We start from the raw sequence: 19,023 nt of genomic DNA on the forward strand, positions 1-19,023 counted from the left end.
AGTTCTGCATGGAGAAATGTTTTATTTTGCACTCTTTTTTGTGTTCATTTTTCTGAAGAACAATATACCCATAATGCTTGTTAAATGCAATGGTTTTAAGTTGATTTATATTTAACTTTGTTCTTCAGTTTTGAGTTACCCCATCACATATTGGTTTTACCCATCAGTAGTTTTTTATTTGACTTACTGTCGTCTAGAGAGATTTAAATTCAGTTGAAGATTGATAAAATGCCACATCATATATAATATTTTTTGACCTATTGACAAATGCAAGAATCAAAGATTTGCATTTAAAGTTGGTCTGTGTTAGTCAGGATACCAGAAATTGGAAGCTGATTTTTGGATTGTATTGTTTTGTAATTTGTAAATATATAAGCTAGAAAATCTAGAAAATTTGAGCCTGAAAAAGTGTGAAAGTTTAAATATTTTAAATATTTTACTGTCTGGGTCCTCTAGATTTCCCTTACAGTGTCTGCTAACATTTGCAGAGTGCTCTCTTGCCCTCTGGTATATGACGTTCCAGCTAATGTTTAATTGCACATAGAATTTTGAGTTTCCAAGAAAACCGCCTCTGTCCAACTCATGTAAACCCATTATGCCTGTCCCTTCCTGTTTCTGTCATGCCTCAGTCTGGAGCTCAAGGCACTATCTCTGCAATCAATTGGAAACACACCACTGCTGCACCGGCATTCAAGCTTCAAGCGGCCTCCAAATGTTTGCACTATCGGGAGAAATATGAGTGCAGGATAGTAAACATTGTAAAGCAACACAGTTAGCACACTGATGACAATTTGGCTCTGAAGGAAAGTTTTTTATTTTTTAAATAATGTTGATCTGATACATTGAAGCCTGCTGTCGTTCCACAATTTTCCCTTTTTTCATGAAAGTGGACATAGTAAGCATTTTATCATGTTATGTTATTAGTAGTCAATTTTATATTACAATCATTACAATCATCAAAGTTTGAAACAATGTTGTTGATTAGAAACTATCTGGTCTAGATGAAAGCTTTGGGCCTACAATTTGATTTTTGATGGAGTTTTCCTGCTTTCTTTTTTTGACATCATTGATTATTTCTTCAGGTGGTTTTGCTGCAGGCAGTAAGTATACCTTTTTATTCCAAAATAGGCCTTCAAAGCACCTATTTGCATACAGCTTGTTTTTCCAAGCTGTATGTCTTACCATTGTTTTGTCTTACAGTGAACAAGTAATAAATGGGAATGCATCCAACAGTAGATTGGATCTGTGCGGATCCAATCTACTGCATGTTTGGATAAGAATTTAGGGCCATGAATACAGTTAAGCCCAAATTTATTCACATCGTTGGCAGATATAGATTTAAAATTATCTTCATTCAACCTATAATGTTATATTTAAAAGAAAACAAAATTAATAAAACAATATTAAAGGAGTATTCATTTTTATTTTTTTTATGTTGAAATATTTTAGTATGCCCCTTTCTGAAAGGGCATGATAAAATGATTTATACTGATCCCGATAATCAATGGACCAATCTTTATTGGCATTTACTACGACTCTACTCTTTTGGACAATTTGCCTTTGGCGATGAACTCCATTGATCTGCTTTTATTTCATATTGATTTGCCATCAAAGTTCAGATGTCATTGGGACTCTTATTGCTCCTCTTATTCAGGCAAGCAAATCATGTCTTGTGCTTAGATGAGTTTCTGCTGGACAATTTTCTCTGCTAGAGTAGATGAATTTATGAAAACGTCTATCATTTACTGGTTATGGATGCATCTTAGTAAATACAAATTCAAGTGAAAGAAAAACTGAACTCATGTGATGTATACCTTTATTACACAGGGGAGATATATTTAAAGCATTTATTTCTGTTCATTTTGATGACAATGACTCACAGCTAAAAAAGAAAAAGTCCAAAAGCTAGGGTTGCCAAAAGTTAGAATACTGCAGATTACCAACAAAAATAATTACATAAATACAGAAATGTAATGTTACTGTTTTGTATTGCCCTATGATCATGTGAAAGACTGCTGATTTGACAATTGTCCAGAAAACAGACACTCGCACTCTATACAAGGAGAGTAAGCCACAAAACGTCTTGGCTAAAGACAGAGTGCTGCATCCAACCATACGGATAATGTAAAGTAAAGTAATAATAATGTAAAGCTGCCAAAGTCAGAGATGACTTAGGGTGCCATGTCATTTGCTGGTGTTTGCCCATCGTGTTTTAAGAAGTCCAAAGTCAGCAATCTACAAGGAAAGTTTTGAGTACAGTACTTTGTGCCTCCCTCTGCTGATAAAGAGTATTAATGAGGTCCTGTGTCTTAATCTTAATCTGCCTGGCAAGAAAACCTAGCTTGTCTAATAAAAAAAGTGCATATTATAACTACAAAACTCAATATTGTGTAAGATGCTTTAATATGATACTGCTGAGACTACTCCGCTTGCCACAATTAAAACAAAATAATATTTTGCACCTAGTGGAATTGAAGGAAAAACATATTTTAGATGTAAGATTGTGATACTTTTCTCTTCAGGCATCAAGAGTACACTTTGGGGTAAACAATAATGTAAAACAAATCTCTCACAGGGGTCATATTATTTATAAAAAATTCAAATAGATTGTATTCATTTACCTTTTTCAAAAACCAATATCTATTTCAGTAAAATAACTACTTACAGAAAAATAGCTTAGACATTATTGGTGAAATTAAATCATTACTACAGCAAGTATACGTAGGTGCTATGTTTGCATTATGATTTATTCTTTGATACAATAACAGTAAAAGTGATGTGATTTTTTTATTTTTAAGTACAAAAGTTGAAATATTATAATGCTGAATATTAAAAAAATAGTATCAGAAGCATCTGTATGGAAGATCCAATGTTTTTTCCTTTATGAGTCTCTCAGTCTCTGTTCATTTCTGTTGTACTCCCCAGTTGTTTGTAGGAACTTACTTTCCTTCTTCAAAAATTTCAGAAGTAAAAAAGAAAAAACAACCATGTTTCCATGTTTTAAACCACCATAATGGTGCTGTTAAGTCGGTAGAAGGATTGTCCAGTCCACATGCCTTCCTTGTTCCATCGACTGTCTTTCCAATCACAGATAAGAAAAGAAGAAAAAATACAAAACAGTTTTCTAATTCTCTATTATTCATGATAATCTACTTTTGTACATGATTATAAGATGGAGTTAAGTGGATCATCTATTTTTGCTCTGCTTTGAAGGAGCTGTGTGTAGTTGAGGGTTTCACAACCAACATGTACAAGAGCATTTTTGTCTGGTCCGTTTTGTTTTACACACAAATAAATCCTTACTTCCCCTGAAATTTCATTCAACATTTCAACAATCATGCCACCGCTGAAAATTTCACTTCTCATCTTGATTTGGTTTTGAACAATTTGTGTTGCTAAGCTGAAAATGAAATAGCTTCCTCACTGAGAGAGCTGCAGCTAAATCAGTGAGAATGAAGCCCTTAGCAATCTGATTTATCTTTTTTGATGGGGTTTATGTTTGAGGACCGTAACCGACTCTTCATATGCAGTTAGCACTATACAGGACTTAAGTTATTGAAGCATGATTCAATTTATTGTTAAACAGGGTGAGATACGAGTGAAACTGGAAATTCTGCAGAACATTCTTTGAGCAGTGTCACTGGAAGACAGTGTGGTAAGAAGGGCACTGATGGGATTTCATGTACTTGATGGCGAACTTGAGCTCCTTGCTCTTCTTGTCCCACTTGTGAATGGACATGAGCAGCAGCTGCTGGTCTACTTTGCGGCCCATGATGAGGAAGTTGGAGCCCAGGTTCTCCAGCTGTGAGCATGGGCAGTTTGCTCCATTCTTTATGTACAAGGTCAGCTTCTTCAGGTCCTTCTTCCTCAGCACACCCTGCTTCAAAACCTTCTTCTTCTTCTGTGCTGCAATTAGTTTTCGGTCACCTTTTTCCTTTTTCACCTCCTTGATTTTCATCTTCAGGACTGGAAAAGAAGAGAAGATATTTATTCTCATTTAGGATTGTGCTTATAAAACCTACACTCAAGCACAAAGTCTGACATTTGTTCTCAACAGTAACTGTAGTGTACATAGGCACTTCCAGGATGAGCTGACAATAACATTCTACAGTGGAAAAGTTTTACTCTGTGAAGAGTCCTCACACAAAAAGTTATAAGCTGATTCTAGAGGCAGCTGTTTTTTTTTATTTATTTATTTTTTATTTTGTCTTTTTTTACTGAGGCAATTGATTCAAGCTGCAACATCTATAGAAGAAGTAAAACAATAACAAGAAGCCAAGTGTATAATAGGAAGTTTGAATAGACACTTCTATTTGTCTTCCCACATGTTGGATTGGGAAATGTCAGTCTTTGGCAAATCTCACGGTTAAGGTGGGCGTATACCAACTCCACAAGGAATAAGCACAGTGGCTGATATTTATAGTCAATAAACCTACCATGCTAATTGTGCTAACAATGCTAAATGTAGATGCCAACAAAAAATATGCACTATGTCAAGTCAAGTTTATTTGTATAGCACAATTCAGCAACAAGACAATTCAGAGGGCTTATGTAATCATTTTGTGTTTGGTTAAAGAGGAACTTTATAGCTAGAACAAATTTTATTCTGCCAAACAGTAAACTTGACACAGCTGTTGTTTACTTTGAAAAAACCATGTAAAAAATAAATATTTTGTTAAATACCAAGAGCTTAAAGTACCAAAACAAGCATTTTTTTTTACATGTTATAGTTAAATAAACATTTATTATCAATATCATTTTGGATGCATTTAATTCAAAACAGTGTATGTGTATTGGGATCAGTGGTGTGGAAGGAAATGAGTGTTCTGCATAGGCATGATTTGGTACTTTACTTTTATGAGATTTCACATTTTAATTAATTTGTTTATATATTTGGGGTTTAAGTAACAACATGGTAATGAAACTTGAATTGCTTCTCCATGTTGTGTGGTTGTTATGAGAGTAACTGATGCCTTCACTTTCAGTTTTAAGCAACGAGAATACTGGGGAGAGTGAATATGTTGCATAACATAGCATAAAATTAAATAATGTTATTTTGGAGTCAGTACTGAGATATAAGTTGCAGTTGCGTCAGAACTGAACCAGTGGCACACGTGTGGTTTATGGCCTCTGAGAACTGTGGAAATCCTGTAGTGGAGTTTCAACATGTCAAGAAACAGCATTGTAGCCTGGCATAGCTGGTTGATCACAATACAAATCCAACAGTTGTCAGATGAAGTAGAAATCTTATTTTCCGTAGGCTTCATGTCATTTTCCTCCACTAAATGAAAGGCAGACACATAAGAATGTGACTGACATTTTAATGCAGGTAAATTTTCGAATTATTCATAAAATATGAAAAATCTATCTAGTTGTTATGGAATCAGAGGAATGGGCAAGTAAAACTATGACCAATTGATCTTTTTTCAACGGATTCATCAGCTTTTAAGTTAATATTCCAACTTTGCACACAAGTCAAACTGATAGGTGTGCAAAATTAGTAGATGCTGGAAATTATTTGATTATCTAGATGAAGCTGAAGCATGTGTGGAGCAAAAGACAACACTTGCTGTGATTCTGTTAAGGTCACTTGTCATCACTCTTTTGAGGACTGCAATTAGATTTCATCATCCGCGTTGTTTTAAGACTTGTGTTTTCATGCAAACCTGCAGCGCCAAAATAGAGCTGAAAAATTCTGCACGTAGTTTTGATTACATGTGACAAAGCCGAGTTTGTCAGCGTGATGAAATGCTGAGTTTTAGGCCTCACTGAGTGTTGTGTTTATAGGTTCATATTTTCTCATGTCGGAGATTAAAATTAAAGTGGCAACTATTTCCAAGGAGAATTTGCAGAGTAACCCCTTTTGACAGGAGGAATTAATCATAGGTTGGGCAGAGGCACAGTGCTGAAACGAGACATCTCCGTTTGCCTAAGCCTGCTGGAAGATCGCCATGTTGCTTCTCGTCTGCCTGTCTATGGTTACATAAATAATCCCGAGTACACTAATGCGTGTACCGTACATGTGAAGTTATGGCATGCTCCAAAAGCAATGTTCAGTGAATTGCTCCTCGTGCACTTTGTGACTGTCCTCCAGCTCCTCCTCATGCTCAGTTTATGTGATTCTGTGCCTGTGCATATGTGTCTTTTTATGAATGACTGCATTCAGCACAGGTTCGAAGCATTAAATTGCCACCCTTCCTCTTTCATTTCGCTTTAAATGCCCACCCGTGTGCATTCATGCTTAGAACAAAGTATGCAGAGGCCCCTCTGTGCAGCCTGGCCAGCATCTTTGTGACATGCCATGCCCGTTTCTTTATACAAACTCAGTTTCTTTACTGTGAGCATACAGAGGTGTCATTATGAGGAGAAGCAGATTTTCTTTAAAGCAAAAACAAAACAAAACAAAAAACAAAGAAAAAAACTCATTGGAAAGGGTGAGATGCCAGACTTGGTTTTATGCAGCACATGCCCTTTTTCTGGATCTTAAAGAAAAAATGTTTAAGGATTAAGCATCAAAAGCAGATTCTTAATAAATTGTGAAAATGTTTTAGGGCCACGAGATCAAGCTGCTAACAACCATGGCTCATTGAAATACCATTGTAGAGTAATTCTTCCTGTGATCACCAAGGATATCACAATTATCTTATCTTATCTTGTTACACATCACCTGTAAGCAGCCTTAACTAATAAAATACCTTCACTTGAGTGTCTATACACGTTTAAATGCAACCATTACTTTATTCTAATAACATGAAAAAAATGTGTGGTATGATTCTTGAAACTGTATAAAGGACCTCAGCAATTCCTCAGCAGTTAAATGTCACAATTAATTATGATTGCTGATGATGAGACTGCATTTCAGTTTCAGCTCAGTGTGAAGACATAGTTAATAGATTCTAGATTAGCTTGTTTTATTTATGATGGCTTAGGATAATTTTGTTCAGGTAGTATTTTTTTTTAGGTGTGATTAATTATGCACCAGGCTTAGGCACAGAAAGAATCTCAAGATTAGCTTTTTTCTTCAGTATTCTGGTTTGGTGCATGAAAACTAGGCAATTTAGTTAAAATGCTGTGCACAACACTGCAAAAATACAAATTAAGCTACAGTGGACTTTGAAGAGAAACAGAAATGCTTCAACACAATGAGGAAAAAAATGTGAGCAATTCTAAAATAAAAAAAAAAAACAAGTTCTAAAACGATACCACAAAACGTTTTTATATTTTTGAAGCAAGTGTCAAGAATCTTTCTTCAAACATTTGTCTTAACTATTAATAAATGTCTTAGCAGGGACAAACTCTGAAATACCAAATATATGTAAGATAATTTATAATGTCAGTCAAAGGAAAACTGAATAAATAAAAATGGTGATTTTATTTCTTGAAAGAAAAAAGCTATCCACAGCAAGCAGAACTAAGTAAAAAAGGAAGCTATCTGTAATAACTTGTTGGCCTAAAAGCAATAACTAGCAATTAGTCATTTTACATTGTTGTAAATAAATATTGCTCAAGGCACTGTTTTTTTTGCACAATTGTTTAAAATGAGCCACAATGTTTTAAGCATAGTTCTATCAATTAGAGTAGGCTGTTCAGGTCCTGTAGCAGCAAAGCAGCCGTCATCATTATATTACTACCACCAATACAAGTGTGACGTTTTTTCTAAAATGCTATCTTAGTTTTTGCCACTTTTGTTTCCTTGATCTACAGAATATTTTTCAAAATGTTTGGGGCATTAGTAAGACATTTTTTGGGACCTGTGAAAGAAGCTTTTGTGTTATTTTTGGTCACTAGCTGTTTTCACCTTGGAAATCTCTATGCTTTAAATGTTGTCCAGGGCTCTTTTGGATGAGTCATTGAATCTTAATTGGAGCTTGATGTTTTGCATTTTCAGACTTCATCTCAGACAGGTTCCACTTTTGTGCTTATTTGATTCTGGGTTTGTTTAGTGGAATTTAACCCATCTTTCTAAATATGATTAATGACTTTTGAGTGATAATTTAATCTCTTATTCTCACAAGCCAAGGATGGTTTGGGTAGCTACTTCTCTTAAAATCATTCATATTATATGTAGATTATATTAACATTAGCTTAAAATGTGAAACATTTATTTAAGAAAAACAAAAGAAATATATAAAGAAAAATGTACAGTTTTGCAGTACTCCATGAGTATTTTTTGTCTTTTTTTCAAAATTGTCTACTTACCAAAGTCACTTGCACAGTAATGCTCCATGATGTTGTCTGTTTTCAGCTCGTTGTCACATGGAGGGCACACCTTCGACACTGAAGGAAAAAACATGATTTCTCATCAGTTAGAATAAAATAAATTTTGTCTGATGCCTTTAAGCCTAGATTAGCGAATATCTAACAGCTGGACATTGTTAGTCAAGTGCAGTCAGCAAAACCAAAGCAGCGGATGTAAAACATTGAACACTGTTGAGTCACATATTTGCAGCCCCCACTGGGTCCTCTTGTCAAAGCGTATTTGCTGTGGGGCAAATACTAAGTCCAGTAGACTGACTGATGTTTGCCCTGCAATTACACTGGAAAAAAATGTTTTTATTCTACCCACTTGTATATTTTGGTGGTTCAGGCGTGGTCTGGCTGTGCAGAAAGGTAAACGGTGCGCAAGGAGCTGCTGAACATGGTGAAAAGTGATTCAGTCACACACACATCTCCACACAGCAGCCACACATTGTGAAACAGCAAGCAGACCAAAACCAATGAGTCCTGTTTATCTGGAACTCAGAATTTATGGTCACGCACGTTGTGCTTAAGAACGTGTTTGGTCTTGCTTATTTTGATATGGAGCTTTGTGACTGTCATTACAGTGAAGACACAACAAGACAGAGTAAAAGCAAATGACCCAAAATATAATTTTTTTTTCAATAAAATAGTACAGCTGCTCAGTTGTTTCTACACTCCTAATCAGTGGCAGTTCATGCATGGTTGTGAGCTCCTCCTTTCCTTGTCCGTAATTTATCCTGGAAATAAATGGGGATTTTTATGGACTTTAGAAATTTGAGAAAATACAAATTCCCTTTTCCCTAGGGTTTTTTTGCATGTGTGGTTTACACACACACAAAGTGCATTGTGTGAATTGACACTAACACAATGCCGATTCCGTTTTACTGAACATAGAGATAAGCTGTAGAAAACTCAGCACAAACACCACTGACATACATGACTTAAAAAAAATGTGTTAATGTCAGAGAATTTGTTTTTAAAAATTTACATTTTGCCTCAGAAAACTCCAAACAGTTTCCTACTGTAGTCATTTTAAACAAGCTGGACAATTTTCAGAAAGTATGATTTTACTCTGATCATTGAATGCACCATTACATGTTTTGCACATAAGCACAACTAGATCACTCTGACCACAAACTCTTCTGTATTGATGTTGTTACTGACAAAAGAGAATTTAGTTATTTTCAGTTTCAGTGAGGACTTGGAGTATAAAACTAATTTGGAGAAAGAGCAGAGCCAGCCCAAGGCATGATCAAACAAAGCATCTGCTTAGCCATCAGAGGCTTCCCACAAGGACGTGAATTTTAACACAAACCATAGAGCTAAAAGTGTTATATTTTTTTATTTCAAACTGGAATTCTATTAAATTTGATTTAATGGTTTCAGTACAGAAAAATTTAAATAGCTAATTTAAATCTTAAATTAAAAATTTATACAAAGTTTAATTTGTGTAAGTGCTAAGAATAATCTTAATTGTTTGATTTTTGGTTTATGTTAACAATCTCATGCTAAACATTAAATATATTTTAAGCTCAGCCAATTAAAACAATAATAGAGATTACAGATAACAAGAACGCTTGAACTGTATGCAGAAAAGTTAGCGCCTGTCTTCCACAAAACACAAGACTTCGCATGATCCCAAAATATTGGCTGCTAATTTCAGTACAGTACACACTAACAGGGCAGACAGATTTGATCTGACTCTGCTCGTCTGAAGGGAAAACAGTTCTGACCTTTCCCTGAGTGGGAAGTCTTTTTTTTAACAGGGCTGCTTAAACAAGAGCTACATTTTTCTGTCGCTCGCTCATTGCTATACCTAAAATATGCTTTCAGCTCACTGTTCCCTCTCCGTTCCCCCATGACTGCTGCTTACAAACACACTCATTCAAATGCTCATGGGAGAGCTGCAGTGCAGTTGAGGCCCGGGGTTAGAAGTCAGGGTTCAGAGGTTATCATCCCCCGTCCAGACCTCAGTGTCTGGACAGATAATGAGAAGGGTCAAAGTTTTGCATGCTTTGCTGCTTGGGTCGTGGGGAGGTGAACCCCTTTAACCATCAGTGAGTGCAAGTCTGTGTGAGTGCATGTGTGCATGTCCAGGGTAGCTGAACCATGCTCTTGTAGAGTAATTGACAGTTTTCTCGTCAGACAGAAGTCCATGCTTTCCCAGAAAGTAGCCATGCAGGGTCAGCTTCTAATTGTTGGCTGCTTACTGGAAGGCTGGGTAGTAACATGGAACTGCCACTCACACAAACATGAACAAGACACAACCAAACTTTTATGGATCTATATGGTTTCATGGTTTTCAAACTATTTGGAGTTTTATGTGACAGACATAAACTAACACATGATAATAAAGTACCGAAAAAAAACAACAACATGGTTTTCTTTTCTTTTTTTCTTTTTCCAAATACAAAACATAAAAATGGTTTGAGATGAACCATTTAATTTAGATCTTGGTGTTTATTTATTTTTTTGTTATTGTCAGGCTGCAGGTGAAATTCCATCTCAGTTTTTTTTGCCAGTACTCATGTTTTTTGTATTGCACTGTATTTATCCCCATTCAAGTCCCTATGAACTCTGTTCAGCTTCCCTGTTCTTACTCAAGAAAAGCACCCCAAAGTATGGTGCTACCGTCACAGTGAATGTGATGTCTTTAGAGTAATATGAGGTTGTTTTTACAACCACACATAGGGATTTTATTTAAGCAAAAATTGTCATCCCACCAGATTGTCTCCTTCCATGTTTGCTGTGTCCCGCAAATTACAAACTGAACTTCTTTTGCCTTTCTTTCAACAGTGACCTTTTTAATGCCACTTTTCTATGAGGCCTGGAAGTATAACCCACTTGTGCTTCAAACTTTTGCAACTTTTTGAAACCTTTATTTTATGTTGCTTGGTTGTTGGTTCAGTACTATTCCCTAATAAGCCCCTTTGGCCTTCACAGAGCAGCTGCATTGATGGTTAAATTCTTGCAAACCAGGTGACTTCTGAAGGAAATTAGTTGCACTGGATTGTATGTAGAAAAAAATTATAGTGAACTGGGCTTGGTTATAAATGTATGACTCCCCCTTAGCATTTCTGCTTGTACCAAAATAACTTTGAAAACCAAGCATCCTTTCCCTTCCACATCACAGTTCTGCGCTGATGTGTTTGTCTATGAAGCTTCATTAAAATACATAAAAATTTGTGGTTTGAATTTCAGAAAATGTAAGAAGGTTCAAGGGATATTAAGACTCTTGCAAACCACTGTCTTTTTTTTTTATTTTTATATTTTTACAAATCTCTTGAAGTTGCATGTTATTTTGCCTCCATGGGAAATCATTTAACTGGGGTGGTATGCTGGCAGGATGCCCAGCTGTGCTGATGCCAGAGCATGTGTCAGGAGAAACCAGTGCCTCCAAGAAACTCTCTGAGCTCGGACTGAAAACCAGAATTTGGATTCCGCCTCATAACACGAGTCTGTCAGAGGAATTACTGTCATATTCTGTTGGGAATCAATGCCTCAAAGGTTAATCCATGTGCATGAATCTAATTTCTTGTATTGATTTGTGCAAACATTGCAAAACAGATAGGAGTATTTTTAAGTGCAAAAAAAAAGAAGAGGGAAAATCTAATTTGGTTACGGAGATGACAGCTTCTGTTTTGCAAACCCTTAAAGTTATCAGTGATTCTGGCAGATCTATGTTACCTCTCGCGGAACTATTTCAGTGGAGGATGAGAGAGCTATGAGTCAATGATTAAGGGTAAGAGGAAAAGGTTGATGGGAGCTGTACGAGTAAGGAGGTGGTCTGTTTGAAAGCACTGCTGTTAATCTTCAAACAGAGAGCCAGAGTGGAAATGGTGAGCGGCAAGAGTCCAAGAATTTAACTGCACTACTTCACTAAGTCAGAGCTCCAAAGTTAATATCACTTTCTCTGACGCAGCCTCTCCTTTCTCCCAGTCTGTCATATCTCCAAAGAAATCTCTAGCAAACACATATTGAAACTGTTTAATACTAAGCACAAAATGTTAAAAGCTCACTTTAAAGTTTCATCGTTTTTGGGTTAAAAACCGCCCAAACCTGCCATTGTACACTGGCGTAAAAAATAAAATGTGTTCACTTGCGCCACAAAAAGCATTGAGAGCACTTTGATGTCAATATTTGATGTGAATGATGTGAAATAACTTTAAAGAATGACCTCAATTTTTCATAAACAACACCATAAATCTTGAACCCCATTAAAGCCTTTGAAATGCAAAAGAGAAATCTGTTCTTTTTGTCTTTGCATGACTTTTGACAATCTCTCCCATTTTCTGCGAACGCCCATTTGAAAACAAAAACATAGTAAATCACAGCTTCTGTTTGCAACTTTTGACAGGCTTCTTTGACAACAGCTTTGCAGCTGAATGCATTTTAGACGGAGTATGTGCAATGTTGCATACTCTGCTCTCTGTCTCTCTCCTCGGGGGCAAACACGCACATGTCGTCACAAAAAAAAAAAAGGGGCAACCTGATCTAACGGCGTTGTGGTCAGATTCCCTGACACGTCTCAAGCCTTGTGTCTCACAGTCTTGAGCTCCATACTGACTTTTACAGAAGAATGTTCCATTTAAAATATGCTCGGGTCACTGTCTTATGTCTCATCTGGGCCCTTTAAGTTATGAACAGCAACACTTATGACATAAAATGGTACTGTGCAGGAGATGAAATGCAGGATATGATTTACGTCCAAGGGCCTCACATCTGTTTAAATGTGGCATGCAGACAGACAGAGGAAAGCTTAAACATGGCCCAAAGGCAACCCCCTTGAGGGCCCTAAAACAAAGCACACTCCTTGCATCTGAAGGAATACTATACAGACGAGAAAATATGTTCTCAAAAGGCCTCGGCGGTCTTCCATGCACGGAGCATTGGATCACATTTTCCTTTTCATATAGCAGCCAGGGCCACATGAGTAGAGTCCATTGTGTTGCTGGAGACCTGACAGTTTCACTTGTCTCCTTTAGCTTGGTTGCAACCTAAATTGGCCACATCAAAGAGAGCGCAGGCACTACTTTGCGTTGGCACATTTAAGCGGCATTCAATGTTTTAAGGATATATATCAGCAAACTTTGGCTATGGAGAAAACCAGAGGAAATAGATCATCCTGCGAGTAATCTATTCTGTTTTACCTACCTGGTGATTAAAGAAATGGTTCTGAATTTTTGAAATTCTCCTGAAATGTTGAAATCAGTTCATATCTTATCTGGAGTACATAAATCTCTTTGCATCTTCATGTATTAAAGTTGGTTAGCTTTTATATATATGTGGCCTTTGGCAATAATTGTTTCCTCCTGGTTTACATTAGACCATACATCTAGCAGTAAAAATTAACAAGATTCTACTACACTACTACAGCTGCACATTACATCACATCAGTCATCACCTCAAAATCAGTGTTTGCAGTATCACAATTGCAAAGCACTGCTGGGATGCAACACACATTTCAAACCGCACATTCACCGTTACCATAGCGGTAATTCCTACGACCAGATAGACAGTCTTCAAATGGCCTTGATTCTCATACCACATGCCTACTTCCAGTGGCCTAGATGTAAAAACCTCACGAAAATTTTAATCATGGAAAAAAAAGAGAGAGTTAGAAAAATGTAGGTTATTTGTAACTAATATTTCCGTCCAAATATTCAGTAACAGTATTGTAAATACATAGATTAATGAAATTGTGCCGTCATAGACTGAAAGCACATTGCTGAGCACGATGGTCTGAAATTACAGAAGATGCCTCCCTCTGGACAAGAGGCACTGTTGCATTTATTTTGAGAAACCTTTTATCATAACAAAAATGGCAAACACTAACTTTATGTTACACTCCAGGTCCATCTAATCTGGATTTACTGTAAATGAAGATGCTAAGAGAGTTATTTACTGCTTATAAACAAAAGCTCAAAAAAAAGAAAGAAACAAACAAACTGAACTACCCTATTTAAGTAGGGTTGATGGAGTAGCATTAGTCGTTATCTGGCTCACAGACTGAGCTGGGATTTTGTGTTCCTGGCTCTTTTTATTTAATCAGCAGTCTGCTGTTCCTCCCTGATACAATGTACATACTTTTATTTCAAATAATAACACTTCATGGGCTCCTTAAACAGACACACACACACATGCCAGAAACAAATCATCCACACAGACAACCTGAGCTCAGGTGGTCTTGGGAGTTTTTCAAACTTTTTTTTCATTGTTTTGAAGTGGCACTGAGGTGGAAAGTGAATCTGACTCTCTGCTGTGAGTTTCCACAGGAACCCTCCAACCGTGCTGTATCATGTAATTGCAGAATAGCTCAGACAGCATCTGGGCCTCCAATCCGGCGAGAGCGGCAGGTAGCTCAGTGCATAATTCCCCTGATTGACTCTACTCTGACATTTGGCTGGATTACTCGACATTCCCTCTATGATCCCAACAGAAGAGAATCGTCAGTGTCCTCCGGTGTGACTGAGGGTTCCCAGAAAACCCTCTTCTCAGAGTTCTTAGCTGAAATTCCTTTTTTATTATTGCTGGCTGCCTCTGTGTGTGTGTGTGTGTGTGTGTGTGTGTGTGTGTGTGTGTGTGTGTGTGTGTAAGTATGCATTGTAGGGGTGTGTTTTTGGAGTCAAAAACTTGTCCTTGGGATGGCCTCATTGGAACACCTGAGAATCTTTGGATCTTAAGAAAATGTCACTGAGCCTTCAGGCGAGAAGTGATAGGGGTTTAATATCAGTTTCAAAGACAGACATAGTCATGCACGGCCACAAAAATGCACACAAAAACAGTATTGTTAAACGCTGCTCCACTTTAATTTAATTGAGGACCTGGTTGTGCTTTATCTGGTTTATTATATTTATTTCTAATTGTTATTAATAACAGAAATAAAGAAAACATCCACCTGAATTTGAACTGATGTCCTGACTCATTAATTAATTACTTTAAACAAACAACTGATTATCTCCTAGCAGGGTGGCAGAAGAAGTCTGAGTTGCCTCCCTTTTTTTCTGGAGACTATATGTGTAAGGATGAATTATGACTCTTTAGCCAAAATGTTGCATAGCTGAAAGCAATCATATAAAAACAGAACAGCCATTTTTTCCCCCCAAACGGAACAACTTAGTTGTGCATTAATTCTCTTTAAGGATCACCCAGCAATAATTGTCACACTTTTAAGTACTGACAATTACGTAACAGAGTGCTGTGAACATTTGTGATAAAAAGCAAAGATGTGCTCTGAAGCAGCAGGAGGAAAATGCTTTGCTCATTTACTTTAGCAGTCTAGGATATTAGGGAATAAAACCTAATGGAAAAAAGTAAATTTTTATCTACTAAAAACTCAATATGTAGTGACAGGAGCAACATAGAAATGTAAGTTATTTGAGGAATAAAGAACCTTCCTCAAGCTCCTTAAAGAAAGCAGAGAGCCAGACAATTCTTCTGCAGCAGGAAGAAGCTTTTCTCCACTTTTATGCTCCATCTGCCTCTCTTCACTCTCCTCCTTCCCCCCTCCTTTCACTCCTCTCCATTCGACTCTCTCAGGAACAATCATACTTGGCGATTACCATTCTCTGCCCACCCCGCTTGCTCTGTCATGTCGACTAATTATTGAAGCTCAGTAATTGGCCTTCTAGTTAATTGGCCCACTGTCTGCCAGAACCAACAAAAGGTTGAGCAGAGCAGGACACAGTGGGGACCGGTCCCTTCTCATTGAGGCTCCCTCAGTTCCGACTGCTTTGTGAAGAGGTTGCATAGGTACTACATGCACACCCCCACACACACAAGCACACGCAAAGTTTTCCTGTCTTCACAAACACTTTGCATTGACTTCCATTCATTTTTCATTCATTTCTAAAGTTAAATCCTTCCCCTAAATCTGATCATTGAGTATAGGCCTAACTCTAAGTCTAACCCTAGTCCCAAAACAGCCCTAATTCTTATGGGGAATGGGTTTTGGCTCCCATAACAGAAAACAATAGGTTCTCGCAATGTAGTAATTACAGAAAAATGACCTTACAATTTGAGGAATGCTAACACACACACACCCCGTCAGACCTGTACATTTCACCTTCTCAGAATCCTCTATCAGAACGTTTGTGACCTTCTTTCTTTTATTCCTTAATGTTTGAAGTGTATTTGTTCATTCAGTGACTCTGAGCAGACCAGGCTCTGAGTCATTCACATTGACATTAAACATTCCTCATCAACCCATTTGTTAGGCTGATTGATTAGGTGTAACTGGATCTCTGCTGATAAAGGTGAGTGTGTTCATGTGCAGGGGTGTGTTGCCCCTTTTTTTTCATGGAGATGGATACGTCATCACAGGACATTTATCTTAACTTACTAAAGAATCTAGTAACTGGAGTCTCTGAGTCTCCCATCCTCGCCTCCCCTGAAGGCATGTGAGATCTAAACTGTCCACTTGGGAACTTTCCCCTTTAGCCACCCCTAACCACACAAACACACACACACCCCCACCACCACCCCGCACGCACACACACACACACCCTTTCTGCCCCTGTCACTCCTCCCTGACCTCCTCTGGATAGTTTCTGCCTTAAACTTTCATGTCAGTACTGCAGCGCTGATGTTGTGACAGCTTTTGACTGTTAAAAATGTTTCTAAAAAAAATATGTAATCAAAGCTACACTAAACTACAACACACTTCTTTATGACCCGGAAATAAAGTTAAATATATCTTAAGAATTTTTGTTAAAGTTGCTCTTAGAGATCCATCAATCAATTTTCCAGGTTGAGGTCATCCTGCAGCATCAGGCACTATGATCAGTGATCAGATTCTCCATTACTGCAATAATCTGAATTGAATTTGTTCTATTCATTAAAACTAAAAACACAACATTTTTGTTAATAAGCACATCAACAACTTCATGTTCTTTAATGTACTTTTAGTGTCAAAAATCAGATAAGGTTTTTTGACATTTTTTGACCTTTGATTAATCTAATAATCTTGTACTCCATGCTCAATCATGCCACAAATTATAAAGAACTTTGCCTCCTTTAGGTATTAGACATGTTAGAATGAAAACTTGGTTTTGTTCAAAATCACTTTTGTCAAGTTTATCCACAGATTGGGCCTTGAATCTGACAGGTGGCTTAGTTAAATTGTTATAAAATGTGCGAGGATGCATAGGTTGGTCCATACCTGGAGGTTGCGTGGCGTGGTTCCCGGCAAACTGCATGGGGATGCACAGGTCGTTATCAATGGGGAATTTGTCGCAGGACAGCATCTCTGGCCAGGGGAAGCCGTAGGTCTCCATCACTGGAGCGCAGCTGTCCCTGACAGCCTCGCACAATGAGCGGCATGGGTAGATGGGCCTGTCTAGACATACGGGCGCAAACAACGAGCACAGAAAGACCTGGGTGTCAGCATGGCACCTTTTGGCCAGGAGGGGCACCCAGCTGCCTGCCTGCTGCTTGACTTCTGGCATGGTTTCGTGATCCAGGAGGTTGGGCAACCTCATCTTCTTGTACCCCACATTGTGACAAAGGCGCAGGTCAGCTGGTATGTCCACACACTGTGGCTGCTTCGTGTAGAAGCGGCCGTTGTGGAAGTTATCTGACTGCCAGCTGTAGTAGTCATACTCATCTGCGGTTACAATGTTAGGGAGGAGGGAGAAGAGCAACAGGCTCGGTGCCAGGCTGAATAAACCCTGGGTTAATGCCAACCTCAGGATCTTTTGTCCATATGCCATCCTTTTTGGAGTTCAGACCTGCTATTTAAGAAGGATGTATCCAGAAGTCTCCAAAGTAACCCAGTGAAAAGACAATCTTCAGAGAGATTGCAACAAGTGGACAGGCGTATGAACTGTAATCCTTTTTTTTTTCTTCTTCTGAGTATGGATATCGCAAACAGAAAGAAAGCAAAAGTTTTTAAATCTCTTCTTTCCAGGAGAGTCAGCCCTTAAAATATGTCTTTTTATGAGAGCCTCAGCTAGTTGAAGGGGGTGCAGCAGCCAGAAGTAGGTGAACACGCAGGTAGGACCTCTTATTTCCCCCAAGCTTCTTACTCCACTGCCTTCACCCCCTCTTCATACTGTCTGAAGCCCACTCCTGCTTTCTATCAGTGTGTGGCTGTGAAGAGGAGTACCTAGATTTTAAGAGCTGGTGGTAGCTGCTCTCCTCGGCTGCCTGCCCCCCCAGCAGGCTCCCAGACCATTCATCTTCCTACTGGCCTCCCCTGGACTCACTCACAACAGCCTCAGCCAATTGAAACCACAGAGGGAGGCTGCCACTGGTCTTCAGGACACTCCCTCTGCTACTTATTCTCAACAAAATTCCCCCTCTGAAGCAAGTTAACAAGAAAGAATAAGGCAGCAATTTTTCGCAAGTTTTTCTTGCTGCAGCTGTTTATTCCAAAATATAATTAAAAAACATCTTTTGGTTAGATGAACACTCTGCAGATGATGTCATAGAGGCTATCCAACATTGATTAACTCATTGCACACTAAAGAAGCTCCCTTTGCATACAACAAAGGAAGTCTGCTTGGCATTTAAGTCTGTTCACTTCATTAGCTCAAAACAGTCTGGCAGCAAGCCTCTGCTGGCATGGAGAAGCACACATTTGCAATCACAACTCTCGTGCAAAGGCTTTGGGGGAATGGATGAATGAGGTGAGAGTGAAGGAGTTGCAGCATGGGGGTGGTTACAGAGAGATGGTTGTGTGGCTACAGGTGGCTAGGTGGCACTATGAGCTAATATGCTAATGTGTATGTTGGCTGTGAACCAAACCCTGTCTCTTTCTATCCATGCTGCTGATGCAGTGAG

The 19,023-nt window shown here is 38.1% G+C and overlaps 1 protein-coding gene across 1 annotated transcript; it reads right to left on the reverse strand.

Annotated features, from left to right (window-relative positions):
* Window positions 1–1,799: 1,799 nt before the first annotated feature.
* sfrp5 (secreted frizzled-related protein 5) lies at window positions 1,800–18,357 on the reverse strand. Its single transcript, XM_028007736.1, has 3 exons — window positions 17,402–18,357; window positions 8,200–8,277; window positions 1,800–3,966 (listed from the first exon to the last, which is right to left on the reverse strand). Exons 1-3 carry the CDS (start codon window positions 17,949–17,951, stop codon window positions 3,638–3,640), a joined length of 957 nt encoding a protein of 318 aa, XP_027863537.1. The 5' UTR covers window positions 17,952–18,357; the 3' UTR covers window positions 1,800–3,637.
* Between the last annotated feature and the right edge of the window lie 666 nt (window positions 18,358–19,023).

Source organism: Xiphophorus couchianus, chromosome 22, assembly GCF_001444195.1.
Source record: "Xiphophorus couchianus chromosome 22, X_couchianus-1.0, whole genome shotgun sequence".
In the NCBI taxonomy this organism is placed as follows: domain Eukaryota; kingdom Metazoa; phylum Chordata; class Actinopteri; order Cyprinodontiformes; family Poeciliidae; genus Xiphophorus; species Xiphophorus couchianus.